Source organism: Dryobates pubescens, chromosome 12 (assembly GCF_014839835.1).
Source record: "Dryobates pubescens isolate bDryPub1 chromosome 12, bDryPub1.pri, whole genome shotgun sequence".
NCBI lineage: Eukaryota > Metazoa > Chordata > Aves > Piciformes > Picidae > Dryobates > Dryobates pubescens.
The window spans coordinates 3,488,079-3,501,872 of NC_071623.1; the positions used below are offsets into that span (position 1 = coordinate 3,488,079).

The 13,794-nt window shown below is 49.7% G+C and overlaps 1 protein-coding gene across 1 annotated transcript in view; it reads left to right on the top strand.

The window, feature by feature from the left end:
* IGSF3 (immunoglobulin superfamily member 3) overlaps nt 1-13,794 on the top strand; it is a 131,361-nt gene that overhangs the window by 27,189 nt on the left and 90,378 nt on the right. The window contains exon 2 of the mRNA XM_054165888.1: nt 8,959-9,336. Coding sequence (XP_054021863.1) covers nt 8,959-9,336 — 378 coding nt within the window. The remainder of the gene's footprint in view (nt 1-8,958; nt 9,337-13,794) is intronic.

Sequence of the window (13,794 nt, forward strand, 5' to 3'; positions counted from 1 at the left end):
ACTCAAGCTGTGGCCTAACCAGTGCTGAGCACAGGGGCAGAATAATGAATTATTCCTTCCTCCTTCCAGCATTTTCAGACATTTAAAGGTTGTACTAATAGACAAGATCTGTGGCTCAAGAAGGTGCCGTTGTAAGGGGATACTAAAACAAGTGGATTTTAACATGCATGATTGTGGACACAGAGAAGGAGCAGTTAGCAGGATGAGACATCCATAGAGTCTGAGATTTGCTTGTAAAATAAATAAATAAGAAACTCATAAGGGCAAATCACGTTTAACACTGTGCAGCTGCAGAATAGCAGTGCTGTACTGGGGAAAGTAAGAAGTTGTCTGTCAATATAAGGACCAGATCTGAGAAGAACCAAAGGATGAAAAATGGCTCTGATCTTGGCGAGGGAGTTGGGTGTCTGACTGACTGCATAATAATTATAGCAGGAGTACAAGACCTCTTTTGCAGTCAGGAGCTGGGAAGCTAGTCACAGGCCAGAATAATCTATGGTGATTAAAAGAAATGTCACCCCTTTCATATGTATTGAAAACACTTCTCTTAAAAGACAGTAAACATCTGCTGTGGAAGTGAGTGACTGCAAGACAGAGCAGCAAGCAGGGATGAGTGAGAGCGGTTGTGGTGCAAGAACAAAGAGCTTCATCGCAGCTCCTGTCTTGTTTGCCCATGCTTTGATATTTCCCCACTGATTGTGATATTTCCATACCAATTATTGTATAAACTGTTCCTGGCTGACCTCTCTACTTAGCCATCCTTGGTTGGCTCAGCGGTGGGAGGAATTTGAATGAGGAATTAATAGCATTTTAAGTTGGCTCAGGAAGGACAGTCCGTGTGCTGGGGGTGGTGACAGGAGTGGAGAAGGAGGAAAGGGAATCGGGCACCCTGATGCAAACATCAAAGCAGAAGGGACAGAGTTGTTCTGCAGGTGGCTCCAGCCAGCCTTTCAGTCCAGTGAGCTCTCTTGACACGACAAAAAAATGCATCAAGTGAAATATTGTATTGTCCCAGAATGAGGCTTTACAGTAATGGGGAGGGGGGGAAGGGTTGCCACATGTTTTCTTCTGATAGCATTGTTGTTGTTTTCCATCTGGCAGCAGGTTGCAATGTACAGAGATTGTCCCTGCTGTGTCTCATTTAAGCAAAAATTAAGCCTAAACCCCAATTCCTATTTGTGCATGTTAACAGGAGATTGCACAGCATAGCAGGTGTGTGTAGCTAGAAGATTGCCTCTGTTTTGGTGTTGCCCGTTGGAGCAGAGCCTCTTATAAGGACTTGTGTTAAGTCTTCAGGCAGTGTAAAATGAAATGACCCTTTGGGGGAGCGTTCTCAGTGGCTGGACAGTGGGGAGCTTGGAAGATCCTTCTTGAAACAAAACACCGTTCTGTGGGTATTGGTCTTTGCTGTGAAGTTCAGAGAAAAAGCAGGGCTAAGAAAGGGCTGGTCTTGGTAAGAGCTGAGGGACAGAAGGGAGAGGAGGACCTGGCCTGCATTAGGATAGTGTGGCCAGCAGGAGCAAGGAGGTCATTGTGCCCCTGGACTCTGCACTGGTTAGGCCACACCTTGAGTCCTGTGTCCAGTTCTGGGCCCCTCAGTTTAAGAAGGACATTGAGACACTTGAACGTGTCCAGAGAAGGGCAATGAGGCTGGGGAGAGGCCTTGAGCACAGCCCTGTGAGGAGAGGCTGAGGGAGCTGGGGTTGCTTAGCCTGGAGAAGAGAAGGCTCAGGGGTGACCTCATTGCCCTCTACAACTACCTGGAAGGTGGTTGTAGACAGGAAGGGGTTGGTCTCTTCTCCCAGGCAACCAGCACCAGAACAAGGGGACACAGTCTCAAGCTGCACCAGGGGAGGTTTAGACTCGAGGTGAGGAAAAAGTTCTTCACTGAGCGAGTCGTTCGTCATTGGGATGTGCTGCCCAGGGAGGTGGTGGAGTCACTGTCCCTGGAGGTGTTCAAGGGGAGATTGGATGTGGCACTTGGTGCCATGGTCTAGTCATGAGGTCTGTGGAGACAGGTTGGACTCAATAATCCTTTGGGTCTCTTCCAACCTTAGTTACACTGTGATACTGTGATACTATCCCCTGGGAAGTATTGTGCCTAAGGGAGACTGGAAAAATAATCGCAATTGAGATGGAATATGAGCTTGGAGGATGTTAACTGTCCCTCAGTGACCTGCTGGAAGCAAAGACCTGTGCAGGGCAAGATGTCTCTCATGGGGTAGGGGAATGGAAAGGCTGAGGAGGAATGAGCTGCACTTAGCTGCATGTGGCCTGTTAACTTGTGAAAGCAGTCAACACACAAACTGCTGCAGATCAAAGGCTGCTTCTGCCTGCCCTGCTGTTCCCTGTTGCCTGCGATCTGTGAGCTGTAGGCTATGGCATCGTCCTGCAGTGCTGCTATCCTTGTTTGTGGTGGTCTGCGAGTGTGTGGGAGACAGAGGGGAAGCAAGAATTTAACAACACTGCCTGATAAAGCCACAACACCCTTGGACTGGCTGAAAACAGTTTCCTTGTGGGCATGGCATTCTTTGTTCACCCATGCTTACAGTGGGGTGCAGGTGTGCTTGCTGCCTCTTGTGGCATTGGGCCAGGGCTGAAGATGCTGAGCACAACCAGAGGAAGAGTTTGCTGGCACTCGTCTCTCTTCAAACTGCATCACACAGTGCATTGGAGAACAAAAGCCAGCTGGGTGGCAAACCTGGGCTCCTGCACAGCTTTTGCCTGAGCAAGCCTGTGACAGGGCAGCAGTTGCCACAAGCTGTGATGCACTCGGCGCTTGCACCTGCTCCTCGGTTGTGTGTGCCCAGAGCATCTTTCAAGCTAGGAAGTAGATGCTTTAGCATAACTGCTCTTTAGCACTCATGTCTTTATTGTCTTCATTACTGGGAACTGTCTGCCAGGTCCTGGGGTCTGGTGCAGATGATAATTTGTCATAGCCAAACAGGATTTATGCACGCTTCCCTTCCCTGCGCAGGCTCCTGGTTCAGTTTGGCGGGTGTTTTGGGGGAGCCAGTTCAGTTGGCCGTGTTCAGAGAGGGCTTCACTTCCAGAGAAAAAGCTGAGGTGTTGTCTCTTTTAGCTTCTCTTGTGTTACAGCCAATGCATAGTCCACAGACCAGACATGACCCATATGGTTAAAACAGCCCCCAATGACACAGGCTGTGAGAGAGGTATGGGGACAGCTGTGCTGGTTCAGACTAAGGGTGCCCTCCATTTAGCTCGGTGTCGTGTCTCAAAAAGTTGCAGGCAGAGAGCTATGCAATTGTAGCTTGTTTGGGGAGCCTCCCAAACCTGGTGTGGTCTACCTGTTTACTAGTCCTCTTTCAAGTACTTGTCCTACTCACATTTTGACCTCTGTAAACTTTCCACAATCACAGCATCTCTCCCCAACGGCACCCCCAGGTCTACCATGTGCTGTTACAGGAACTGCTTCACTTGTTACTGAACTGCATCTGACCAGTTTCAGTTGTTGGTCCTTGGAGGAGATGGTACATTGTCAATTCTTGACCACTGTCTCCATGGCATGCATGTTAATATAGACCCTCACTAGATCTTCCCAAAGTCATCTTTTTATCCCAGGCCAGAGTCCTTGCCTGCTCTAATATTTCTCACATAGAAGTCATTCCCTGCTGTTTATCATCGTTGTTGCTTTTCAGGAGCAGTTATAAATTGAGAAAACAATGGGGACAGTAACCCCAAGTGTGCTCTGTATTTGCTCAAGGGATAGTGAGAGGAGGGACAGGGGTGTTCCTGGAAATGTTTTCTGTCTAGTAGTTGTAGTCAAAGCCACAAAGTAACTTTTAAAGCAAAATTAGGATTAGCTTTATCAGTTATTGACAAATACTTCTTTAGAGCTTCTCAGTCTAGGAAGACTGCTGTAAAGTTTCTGCCCCTGAAAGCATCTCCTTAAGCTATGTCATCTACTTGATGTTCAGCACTCTCAGACCTATGCTTCTGGAAGATGCTGAGAGTACAAAGACTTTCTTTTTTTAATTGCTCTCTAATGATTAGAGACCCAGGATAATAACTCCAAGAGCTCAAATTTCTCCCTTAGTTTAGAGGTCTACTGGCAGTGATAACAGTTGATGCCTTGATGCCACTTGCTGTTGCGCCTGTGGGTGTGCTGCAGGCATAACCAACCCTCTTGGAGATAAGGAGAGTACTTGAGGGGTTCTTGGTCATTCTGTCCCTACCTGCCCTGGGCACCCTGTTCCAGTGTCTCACCACCCTTACTGTACATAATTTCTTGGAAATATCCAGTCTAAATCTACCCTCCTCAAGCTTCAATCCATTCACTCTTGCTCTGTCACTAGAAGCCCTTGTAAAAACTCCCTTCTGGGCTTTCTTGTGCGCTCCCTTCAGGTACTGGAAGGCTGCTATAAGATCTCCCTGGAACCTTTTCTCCAGGCTGAACAGCCCCAGCTCTCTCAGCCTGTCTCCACAGGGGAGGTGATCCAGGCCTCTGATCACTTTGTGGCCCTCCTCTGGACCTGCAAACTTGCTGAGAGTACTCAATCCCACTGTCAATACACTAACAAAGATGTTAAACAACACTGGTCCCAGTGTTGTTTAACCTCTGAGGGATGTCACTTGCCACTGGTCTCCATTTGGACACTGAGCCATGGAATGCAACTCTCTGAGTGCAACCATCCACTCAGTTCCTTATCCAGTGAGTGGTCTGTCCCTCAAGTCTGTAGTTTTCCAGTTTGGTCACCAGGATGTCATGCAGGACAGGGTCAAACACTTTACACAAGGCCAGGTAGATGACATCAGTTGCTCTTCCCTTATCCACTGATGCTATTAACTCCATCATAGAAAGGCACCAAGCTTGTCAGGAATGACTTGCCCTTGGTGAAGCCATGTTGGTTACCACCAATCACTTTTTCCTCATTTTCTGTTTTGCCTTAGCAGAGCCTTCAGGAGGATCTGCTCTGTGATCTTGCCAGGCACAGAGGTGAGACTGACCCGCCTGTAGTTTCTGGGATCTTCCTTTTTTCCCTTTTTGGAGACTGGGGATTATGTTTCCCTTTTTCCAGTCAGCAGGGGCTTCACCAGATTGCCATGAGTTTTCAAGTATGAATGTCAGTGCTTTGGCATCTTCATCTGCCAGTTCTCTCAGGGTGGATCTCATCAAGCCCTCGTGGACTTGTGCATTTTCAGGTTCTTTAGATGCTCTCAAGCCGAATATTTGCTAATAGTGGGTGGATCATCCTTTTCCTACTCCCTGCTTTTGTTTTCTGGGGCTTGGGCAGTGCAGCTAGAGCACTTGCTAGTGAACTCTGAAGCAAGGTAGTCATTGAGCACCTCAGCCTTCTCCGTATCACAGTATAACTAAGGTTGGAAGAGACCTCGAGGATCATCCAGTCCAACCTGCCACCACAGACCTCATGACTAGACCATGGCACCAAGTGCCACGTCCAATCTCCCCTTGAACAGCTCCAGGGACGGTGACTCCACCACCTCCCTTGGCAGCACATTCCAATGACGAACGACTCGCTCAGTGAAGAACTTTCTCCTCACTTCCAGCCTAAACCTCCCCTGGCGCAGCTTGAGACTGTGTCCCCTTGTGATCCCTTGTGACCAGGTCTCCAAGACAGGGCCTGGGAGATGGGTAAGCCAATGGAAGAGTTGAGAGCTGCCTGTCCATTGTTTGCCTTGCTCTTAGCTCAGAAGGCAGGTAACAATAGCCCTCATGGGCAAGGGATTAAGATCAGGGAATGCTTCCTCCAGATTGTAGGGGATTTGCTGCTGTGTTGGTTTTATTTTGGGGAGGAAAAAAAACCACCCAACCCAGATGCACAAACCTATAATTTCTTATTAATTTTAAAGTAGTTCTTGGCTCCCTACCTCCTTTGTCCCAGCCCTTGCATTGTCAGTAAATTATTTTGGATTTGCAATTAAAAGCCAGCTGTGCCAGTGAGGTCCCAGCCAAATGCCACCATAACTATCTCCCAGGCCTCCTAGGGGAGGTGTGAAGCGCACAGCTCCTCCTCCAGTGAGCTCCCTCTCTCGCTTTGAGAGGGAAAGATAAGGGTTTAACATGGGATCTCAGGCACATTATTTTTGTTCATCAGAACACTCACTTGCTAAGAAATGCAGTTCTTCTCTTGATGCTGCCTGCTGTTGGATACAGTGATTCCCAGAGCTTGGAAACTGCCAAACAGCCTTCACTGTGCAGAAAGTTAATTGTTTGAGGAGAAGACTGGTAGTGGTGGATGCCTGTCTCGGGCTGATTGATTGCCTCCTCCTCTTTCTCAGTTAAAATGATTTTTTGGAGCAGCATCTCTGCTTCTGCTATGTGGATTGCTTTTAAGTGTTGAAAAGCATTTGTGGCCATCTGTGTCAGAGCAGGAGTCTGTGACGAGGCAGGGGGAGGAGCGCTGTGGATATACTCCCTGCCCCTTTGGAGATCCACCAGCTCTTCCGAGTCTTTGTGTCTCACCTCTCAAAAGCTGAACAAAAACTTGCTGCAAGTTGTAGCAAAATCCTGACTGTGCTAATCCTTCCGCAGTGGAGCTGGGTAGGGCCTTTTCTGCACATGCTTCTTCAGTCCCTCAGCTACTTGGGCTTCTGGAGTTGCAACAAGCAAGAGCTTTTGAGCTGTTCCCTCTGACTTTTGACTGGATCAAGAAGGTGCAGAAATCCAGAGCCTGATCAGGAGAGGAGGAACATAGAAAGTGGGTGCCTTTTGAGCCTGGAGCAGGTCTCTGGGTTGCAGGATTACAAGCAGGGACTGAAAAAAAACACTGGCAAAGGAAGAAGGAAGCCCACATTAGTGCTTGGTCGGGAGGGTGGTGGGATTTGTTATCTACCAATAGGCTGCATGCATCAGGATGCAAAGGTCTGTGAGGTCGTAATTGCCAGTGAGCTTTGGAATGGTCAGTAGGCATCTGATAAAATTGTTACTCACCTGGATAGTTGGAAAACTCCTCAAAGAATTCTATGTTTAAAAAAAACCCCAAACCAGCACTGCATTAAAACTCTGCAAAACAAGGTCATGCACTCAGCTGAGAAATAGTTAAATGAGTTTTGTGTGTGCCTCTTTTCCTTCCCACCAAGGCATGTTTGCCTTGTGGTGCAATTTGAATTACATGAAGGTTATCTGTATGCTGTAGCAAGGCTATATGTGCACAAAGAAACTGCCTTATGGGCTGTCTTTAGGTGTGCCATAAAGGTCTTTCCCTTCCTGCTACTTCAAAAACAGTTCACTTCAAAAGGCTGCAGTATTTGCGCTTTGTCCTTTGGCCTTTATGGGGTGAGAGAAGAGGCTGTCAGCACCTTAGATGTGTTAACTGTCTCTAGTGGTATCTTTCCCCAAGATGAAGAGATTGGTACAGCAAACAGTGCCTCTGCTGCTCCTCTCCCATTTGTTTTGAACGTGCTAGTTTTCCCTGTCCTCCCCTTAAATCACATTATGTTTCTTTTTACTCTTTATGAAATAATTTGGAGCAGCAGCGAGCTGAGCCCAAGTTAATAGTTTGAATTGCACTCCATCTGTTCAGCTGCATGGCCTGATGGATGTGCTGAACCCGTTTTTCACAATTTGTTTTAAGCTGGTAAGAACTATCTCTTCTGGCTCCAGTCCAGGCTAGCTGTAGAGAAGAACTTCGTATCTGGACATCCATGTCCAGAGGGCGGGATTGAGTCGGTAGTTCCCTAGATGTCAGCAGACCTCTTCCACCTGCAGTGTGGTAGCTTCTGAAAGGTTAAAATTCTTCTCTGGGCTTGAACGTTGTTGTTGAAAATTAGAGAGGGAGGGAAGAAACCCCAACATGCACTGGCACACAGAGGATGAAATTCGCAAACGTGATTATGCAGGACCGGCTTTAAATCGGCTTATTGCTGTTTTATAATGGCAAGCGAGCGGTCACAGAAGCCGGGGTGATTGGCTTCGCCGTGTGCGCATGCTGCCGGTAACTCAATAACCGATGAACACCCACCGTGGTCTCCAGACCTCCAGCCTTTGATGTAGCAACAAACAAGATAGATTGCTGTAATTTATCCGGCCCCTGGAGGGCCGTGCTGGTAATGTGCCATGAGCCCAAGGGCCAGCCATCCATAATCTGTGTAAAAATACAGCAGATCGCAGTCGCTGTGCTGCGGGATTGTCTTTGTTCCGTGCCGCGAGAGTTTGCCTGCGTACGAAGCGCAGGGCTGGGTCTTGATTTCCAGCAGCCGGGGGTGGTAGGTCCTGGTGTAATATGTCCACTCCCTCCATTAACTTTAATTGTTTTTGTTATGTCCTAAATATACTCCTCTCCAACAGACTTAGGAAGGCAGTGCTGGAAATGTGGTGTTTTCCCGTGTGCTTTCGCAAGTGTGACAGAGACTTGAGATGGTGTGCTGGGTTGAGGGGGAGAGGAATGGGATGTTGTACTAGCCAAACGGCGGAGGCTGAGCGCTTGTGCCATTGCTGTTGGGTGGCCCAGAAACCCAAGGAGAGGGAGCATAGCTTCCTGGTTTGCACATGGGCCTCTCTCCTGATGGAACATGGCCTTGATTGGGCTGGGCCAGGGGGAGAAGCTGCTGCTGAACCAGGGAGCCCTACCAGAGAGCTGCAGAGTGGCCATGTGCCCTCCAGCAGCAACACATGACTGGGGTCACAGAGTGATGGGGTTGTAAAATAAGAGTAGTGCTGAAAACAAAGTCCTATTAGCTTGGCTTTCTGGATTGTTCTCATGCAGCAGAGTACCTCTTTGTGCCTGGATTCTTACAGCTACAAAATGTTTTATTTTACTTCAATGGTACTTTTTCCGTGGGGCGCTTTAAAAACACTTTGCTTGAGTCAGTAGGAAATCTGCAACATGGCTCAGGAGCTGCTGTGCCAGCTTTAAAATGGGGTGTGAAGCCTTATGTTGCTGAGCATGGTTGCAGAAGGAGTAGGATGGGTACATCTGTGGGGAGGCAGTGGGGCTGCCTACCAAAAAGTAATGCTGGACTCTTCTTATCCTACAGGCATGGCCTTGGCCCAGCGGAAAGTGACGGTGCAGGAAGGACCTCTCTACCGCACGGAGGGATCCCACATCACGCTGTGGTGCAAGGTGAGCGGCTACCAGGGACCAGCAGAGCAGAACTTCCAGTGGTCCATCTACCTGCCCTCCGCCCCGGAGCGGGAGGTGCAGATCGTCAGCACCGTGGACCCCTCCTTCCCCTACGCCATCTACACCCAGCGCGTGCGCAGCCGAGGGATCTATGTGGAGCGAGTGCAGGGGGACGCCGTCCTGCTGCACATCACCGAGCTGCAGGAGCGGGATGCGGGCGAGTACGAGTGCCACACGCCCAACACCGACGAGAGGTACTTCGGGAGTTACAGCGCCAAGATGAACCTCGTGGGTAAGCTGTCCTGCTAATGACGTGGCTGGGGGCGACGGGGTGGCTCCCAGCCGGCGTGCAGCACAAACACATGAACCCCTCGTGTGCAGTGTAGTTCCGGAAGCTGTCAGGAAAAACCAGGAAGGGAGAAAAGAAGTGGAGAGCAGGGAACGTGGTGGTGTGAATTGCAGGAAGTCAGCATGCAGGGATGCAGAGGACACAGTATCACAGTATAACTAAGGTTGGAAGAGACCCCAAGGATCATCAAGTCCAACCTGTCCCAACAGACCTCATGACTAGACCATGGCACCAAGTGCCACGTCCAATCTCCCCTTGAACACCTCCAGGGACGGCGACTCCACCACCTCCCTGGGCAGCCCATTCCGATGACGAACGACTCGCTCGGTGAAGAACTTTCTCCTCACTTCGAGTCTAAACCTCCCCTGGCACAGCTTGAGACTGTGTCCCCTTGTTCTGGTGCTGGTTGCCTGGGAGAAGAGACCAACCCCTTCCTGGCTACAACCACCTTTCAGGTAGTTGTAGAGGGCAATGAGGTCATCCCTGATCCTTCTCTTCTCCAGGCTAAACAACCCCAGCTCCCTCAGCCTCTCCTCATAGGGCTTATGCTCAAGGCCTCTCACCAGCCTTCTCTAGTAGTAAGGGCCATTATGAAGAAGAGACACCAGGCAGTGTAGCTAGGGAGAGGAACGTTTGAAGTCGTGGCTGAAAGCGAGAGGGATGTGGAACGGATTTGCGCAAAGAGAGGTGTGGAGATTGCTCCAGATGGCAAAAGCTGCAGAGGAGAGAGCCATGTGCCAAAGCTGGCAAAATAGCAGTGGGGAAGAAAGAAGCAATAACAAGCAGTACTTAAAGGGAACAGGAGGGATGGTTGTTTTCAGGCTCTTAATAGAGGGCAGTGCTGATTATGTCCTGAAACTAAATCAAATTGAGTTGTCTGTGGATGAGCATGGGGGATTTGCTTTGGGCTGGTTTGTTTTTATCTGCGTTAGAAAAATTGAGAACAAGCTCTTAAAAATCCAGAGTATTTCCCTGGCACCTCTCTGACTAACTGTTTCGACCTTCTCAAGGTTCAGCTTGCTTTCTGCATTTCAAAATGGGACTGGATTTGAAGTCTCTAACTTTGCTAACCAGCAGCCAAATAGCTTCCATCACACTCTTTGGCTGAAGGACTCCTAAGAGAGCTCTGCCACGGCAGAGATGCCGTGCTAGCAAATTTAAGCCCTCAGGCAGCGGGCTTGGTTTCTTTGGGAGCCCTTCCTGAGCCTGCAAGTCTCTGGTTTGGTAACCACTTTGCCTTATAACCTCTTAGCCGGTCAGGGTGTTGCCTTGTTGACACAGGAAACCCGTTGTGGCAGGAGCCGAGGTGTGAATTTAAATCACAATAGCCCTTCTTTAGGTTGGACTCCTTGTCTCCATTTCGTGTGCGTTTGGGCTCGTTCCCTTCAGAGGTGCCAGCCCAGACACACTCATAGGTGAAGCCCCACAGCCTGGCTGCAGGCACTTGTTTTGGTGCCTGCTTTCCCATCTGACGTTCCTGGGCAGTGGGATATAGACACCTGAATACTCTTTTCTGTTTGTTTGCTTTTGTTGTTGTTTGTAGCTCTGTGATTTGCTTCGGGCGTCCAGGTTTGCAGTTCCCCCTTCAGTTTAAACAAGACTGAGTCAGCGCTGCCCCTGTGAAGTCACTTTAGGGAGCAGAGCCTGTGGAAAACCAACACCCACTAAAAGAAATTGCCTGGGGTCAGGGCGAGGTTGCAGTCAGAGTTTGCAGCTAGGAAGCTCAGGCAGGGAGCTGCACCCTGTGGAAGCCAGGCTAAGCCCTTGGAACAAGTGGGGGTATCTGCATAGGTTGCTGAGTGGGGCTGCACAGGGGGAGGATGTGGATGACCACAGCCAGCACGTCTGATGGCTGGACAGCAGGAAGCTCATCCAAAGCTCTCCTGGGGACTCATAAGGAAGTTTAACCCTAGCTCAGCAGCTGCTTGGGTGGCCAGCCCAGAGCATGCACTGTTAATATGCTTTTTGCTCTGTCCTACTCTTGCTGCAGGGACGAGGCACCTAAGATCTGGAGCGCCATAAAAACCTGTGAGCAGCGCTTTAAGGACATTGGCTATGGGGCTTATGGGTTTTGGGGCTGCTCAAGGAAACTGATCTGAAGTTACTTCTAGTGGATTAGTTAAATCACATTATGCCCCTTCATGGATGCTTGGGGCCTTAATTTGGTTTAGCTTAATTAATTTCTGAAAATTCACTGAAGTAACTTAGGGGCAGTTGTGTTTTGAATGTGTGCATCTGCAGAGGTGTTTTCTGTGGCTTAACTAAACTGGCAGGAACTGGATTTTCTAGAGTGTGCTCTGCAATGAGCTGTAGAGGACAAGTCATAGAATCAATAAGGTTGGGAAAGACCTCAGAGATCATCAAGTCCAACCAATCACTCATCACCTCATGACTAACTAAACCATGGCTTCAAGTGCCACATCCAATCCTTTTCTGAGCACCTCCAGGGATGGGGACTCCACCACCTCCCTGGGCAGCACATTTCAATGGCCAAGCTCTCTTTCTGGGAAGAACTTTCTCCTCACCTCCAGCCTAAACCTCCCCTGGCACAGCTTGAGACTGTGTCCTCTTGTTCTGGTGCTGGGTGCCTGGGAGAAGAGCCCACCCCCCACCTGGCTACAACCTCCCTTCAGGGTGTTGTAGACAGCAAGAAGGTCTCCCCTGAGCCTCCTCTTCTGCAGGCTAAGCAACCTCAGCTCCCTCTGCCTCTCCTCACAGGGCTGTGCTCCAGACCCCTCCCCAGCTTTGTTGCCCTTCTCTGGACACCTTCCAGCAGCTCAACATCTTTCCTAAACTGAGGGGCCCAGAACTAGACACAGGACTCAAGGTGTGGCCTAACCAGTGCTGAGTACAGGGCACAATGACTTCCCTGCTCCTGCTGGCCACACTGTTCCTGATCAAGGCCAGGATGCCAGCGGTCTTCTTGGCCACCTGGGCACACTGCTGGCTCATGTTCAGCCTACTCTCCACCAGTCCCCCCAGGTCCCTTTCTGCCTGGCTGCTCTCCAGCCACTCCAACCCCATCCTGTAGCACTGCCTGGGGTTGTTGTGGCCAATGTGTAGAACCTGGCACATGGACTTGTTCCGTGCCATCCTGTTGGCCTCTGCCCATCTGTCCAGCCTGTTAAGGTCCCTCTGCAGAGCCCTTCTACCCTCTAACAGATCAACTCCTGCTCCAAACTTGGTGTCATCTGCAAATTTACTGATTATGCACTCAATCCCCTCATCCAGATCATCAGTAAAGATACTGAACAGGCTGGGGCCCAGCACTGATCCCTGGGGCACACCACTGGTGCCTGGCTGCCAGCTGGCTGTGGCACCATTCACCACCACTCTCTGGGCTCAGCCCTCCAGCCAGTTCCTAACCCAGCGCAGAGTGCTGCTGTCCTTACAGAGGGCCTCCTCTGACTCCCACTTACGTGACCTGGTACTGACTCAAGCCCTGTGAGTCCCACAAGTCCTGCTGAGGAAAGGAGCCTCTCTCTGCAGGACTGGGCAGAGCATGCACTTCTGTTTTCTTTTCTGTCATTTTAGCTGAGCTACAGGTCGTGGATTTTCAGGCTGGCTTTGTTTGTTGCTGCAGGAAGAGGTACCCAAGCTAAATGAGAGTTACTGTTCTCATTTTCTCAGAAACAGACCTTTTTTTGTTGGCTTTATGAATTTTTAATTGACTCATTAGATTGAGTGGCTCATTTTTGGCAGACTCAAAGCCTGGAGGGAGACAGGTTTGTTAGCACCTCTGTTCTCTCCATTTATGTGTGAAATAGATGGGTTTGGAGCACTGTTGATATTAGACCTGCTGCTCTGTGAGTCTTGTGGTTTGGGGGGAAGAGCTGAAGAGTTCCTTTCCCCTTTTGGCCTGGGTGATACAGCCCTGTGAAGGGGAAGCTGGGAGTTTTGATGGAAGCTGGATAGGACACTGGTTAGGGCTGCTGTCTGCACTGTGACATCCAGAGCAGCAGGGCTGTGTCTTTGCTCCTACCATCTGTATCCAGGGCTCTGCAGCTGCTAAAAAATAGTCTTGTCTGCTTCAAAGACGTGATGGATGGGCTTGAAAATTACACTTCCATCATGAACAGCAGGCATGGTTGGTCCCTCTTCCATTTTTGGTGTTTCCACTTGGAGTTCCTTTTGTTTCATTGAGATCTTGTCCCGGAACTAGTACCAGCAGGAGCAGGGAAGTCATTGTGCCCTGTACTCAGCACAGGTTAGGCCACACCTGGAGTCCTGTGTCCAGTTCTGGGCCCCTCAGTTTAGGAAAGATGTTGAGCTGCTGGAAGGTGTCCAGAGAAGGGCAACAAAGCTGGGGAGGGGTTTGGAACACAGCCCTGTGAGGAGAGGCTGAGGGAGCTGGGGTTGCTTAGCCTGGAGAAGAGGAGGCTCAGGGGAGACCTTCTTGCT